The sequence below is a fragment of the Sinocyclocheilus grahami genome, unplaced genomic scaffold (genome assembly GCF_001515645.1).
Source record: "Sinocyclocheilus grahami isolate Dianchi unplaced genomic scaffold, SAMN03320097.WGS_v1.1 scaffold381.1, whole genome shotgun sequence".
Lineage (NCBI taxonomy): Eukaryota > Metazoa > Chordata > Actinopteri > Cypriniformes > Cyprinidae > Sinocyclocheilus > Sinocyclocheilus grahami.
In genome coordinates, this window is record NW_015505560.1 from 661,088 (window position 1) to 663,883 (window position 2,796).

A 2,796-nucleotide genomic window follows, 5' to 3' on the forward strand; every position below is an offset into this window, starting at 1 on the left:
GAGACAACAGAGCAGTGCATTTATTGATTTACTGTATATTGCTGCTGCCACACAGATCTAAAATAAACATGAGATTTATTTCCCAGCTGTTTACCTTCACAGACATAACCCACTGTTTTTGTAACTTGTGTGTTTTTAACGTAATCTTGTGTGTGAATGAGAACTTAGTTTAGTACTCGCATGCTGTGACAGCCGCTTTCTGTGCGTGTGCTTCAGATGTGTGCGCTCAGAAAACCTTATATCTGAAGTTTAAACTCATATAGTTTAAAACCCATGATTTCAGCGCGATAAACATGATAATCAGAACAAAAACAGATGTTTTTAGCAGGTCCGAGCTGTAATGGCGCAGCTCTATTCTGGAAAAGGGGGCGGGGAGCAGCAGCTCATTTGCATTTAAAGAGACAGGCACGAAAAACATCGTGTTTCTGCTTCCACTCAAAATAGGCATTTTCAAAATGATATGATACATGATCTGTGGAGTATTTTGAGCTGAAACTTCACAGACGCATTCTGGGGACACCAGAGACTTATATTACATCTTGTAAAAAGGGGCGTAATATGTCTCCTTTAATGTCTTTGACCCACATGCAAACATGTAAATTACAGTCTGGTGCAGCTCTCCTAACCCTCTGCTCTCTGTACGTCAATCTGCAGGCAGTGATTTCATCCTGACGAGTAAAATCAAGCGCAGCGGATTGTGGAATTCACCCGTTTCTGAGGAATATCCCATCAACGCCGAAGACCAGAGTTTGGGCGCGTCTCCTCTGGAGTCAGGCGAGCGATACGAGAGCCGACGGCTGGATCTGAACACACAGCATCACGTGGAAGAAGCGTACAGACCGGCTGAGATCTCCCTGCGTGCGAATCCGTCAGCGGCGGAGAAGAGCTCACGCTGCCCTCAGTGCGGAAAGACCTTCACCACACGCTTCTACCTGAAGATCCACCAGCGCATCCACACCGGAGAGAGACCCTACACCTGCCCGCAGTGCGGAAAAGGCTTCTACTGCAACTCACACCTGATCTCACACCAGCGCTCGCACACCGGAGAGAAACCCTACAGCTGCGAGGAGTGCGGCAAGTCCTACTCGCACTTAAACTCGCTCAAACTACACCAGCGCAGCCACACCGAAGAAGAGGCGTATGCGTACTGGTGATTCATGAAATGCCACGTGACTTCGTTTGACATTCGGCACATATTTTATATGATAAATTATAAAATAACATTGCTTTGAGTTTGATACACTGCCTTTTTTTGAGTAGCTGGTTAACATTACTTTTATATTGTTAAACATCGACTGATACATTAAATGCATTTCATTTATATATAAATACATTTTTCATTTTATGACCTGTAAAACCTGTGCTATGTTGTTTAGCCATATTTTATTAGTTTGTATGGATTATTTAATGTGGGAGCATCATTTTGCGATTGACAATAAAATCCCATGACTTTCTGATGGAAATACTTCTTGGGTGATTTAAAGCGAGTTATGATCACAGACGGCGTTTTGCTGTAATTTACACTGGTGTGTGTTGCAGGAATGTGTGTGTGTTTGAATGTGGTTTGATCCAAAGCTTCATGTAGATCATGTCACAGGAGATCAACTCAGTAAGGCTCTCTAGTAAATGTTAGAGAGGAAAGAATTTAAATAAATAAAATAATATAGAGATGCTCAGACTAACCAGTAATAGTGAATAACCCAATAATAAATAAATGTTTTAATTAAATCAAAGTTCATACAGAGATGCTCAAACAACAGTTCTGTTTTATTTAAAAAAAAATATATATATATAATATAAAATTATTTTAAAAAATTCAAAATAAAATTGAATATAGAGATGCTCAAACTAACAACAGCAGTATGTCCAATAATAAATAACCAAATATTAAATAAATAAAACTTAACATAGAGATGCTCAAACAACAGTACTATGTTTAATTAAAAAAATTATAATAAAAAAACAATTAAAATAAAATTGAATAGTAGTATGTAAATAAATAACACTTAACATAGAGATACTCAAACAACAGTACTGTTCAATAATAAATAATCACATCATAAATAAAATTAATATAGAGATGCTCAAACTAACAACAGTATTATGTCCAGTAATAAATTAATAATCCGACAAAACGGATAATTTCTTGAACTTCCGCTGCCCGCGTGACTTTTATTTTGCCGGATGCTTCCCCAAAGTTCCGGTCCACCGGAAGCACGCCTCACCTGCAGCGGTGTATGATGTTGTGCTTCTCTAGTAACAGAGCAGCGGAGTGTGTGAGCAGCGAGATGAGGTCTGCGGCGTTACAGGCGCAGGTCTCCGCGATCATCGACGTGCTGGCGAAGGCGGCGGTGGCGGAGATCAGTCAGCTGCTGGAGGAAGAGGCGGCTGCTCTTCATCAGGAGATCCGGAGGAGGAACGAGGAGATCCGGGGACTGAAGACGCGGCTGCTGCTCACCGAGACCGAGCTCCAGAGAGTCACTGCAGACAGATGCTGCGCCGGAGACACTGCTGAGCCTGCTGGCCTGCTGGGTGTGTGTTTGGTCTATATATATATATTGTGTTTAAATCTTTTTTAAATCATTTTATTATATACATGTTTATATATATATATATAATTGTATGTATGTATGTATGTATGTATGTCTGTGTGTATGTCTGTGTGTGTATGTCTGTGTGTATGTCTGTGTGTGTGTGTGTCTGTCTCTCTGTGTCTCTGTGTCTCTGTGTCTGTGTCTCTGTGTCTGTGTCTCTGTGTCTCTGTGTCTGTGTCTCTGTGTCTGTGTCTCTGTGTCT

The 2,796-nt window shown here is 40.8% G+C and overlaps 2 protein-coding genes across 2 annotated transcripts in view; both read left to right on the forward strand.

Annotated features, from left to right (window-relative positions):
* LOC107549807 (zinc finger protein with KRAB and SCAN domains 1-like) overlaps nucleotides 1–1,280 on the forward strand; it is a 28,751-nt gene extending 27,471 nt beyond the window's left edge. Inside the window, exon 5 of the mRNA XM_016230979.1 lies at nucleotides 655–1,280. Coding sequence (XP_016086465.1) covers nucleotides 655–1,154 — 500 coding nt within the window. The 3' untranslated portion in view covers nucleotides 1,155–1,280. The remainder of the gene's footprint in view (nucleotides 1–654) is intronic.
* Nucleotides 1,281–2,113: 833 nt separating this feature from the next.
* Nucleotides 2,114–2,796, forward strand: part of LOC107549808 (zinc finger protein 354A-like) — a 3,257-nt gene continuing 2,574 nt past the window's right edge. The window contains exon 1 of the mRNA XM_016230981.1: nucleotides 2,114–2,532. Coding sequence (XP_016086467.1) covers nucleotides 2,238–2,532 — 295 coding nt within the window. The 5' untranslated portion in view covers nucleotides 2,114–2,237. The remainder of the gene's footprint in view (nucleotides 2,533–2,796) is intronic.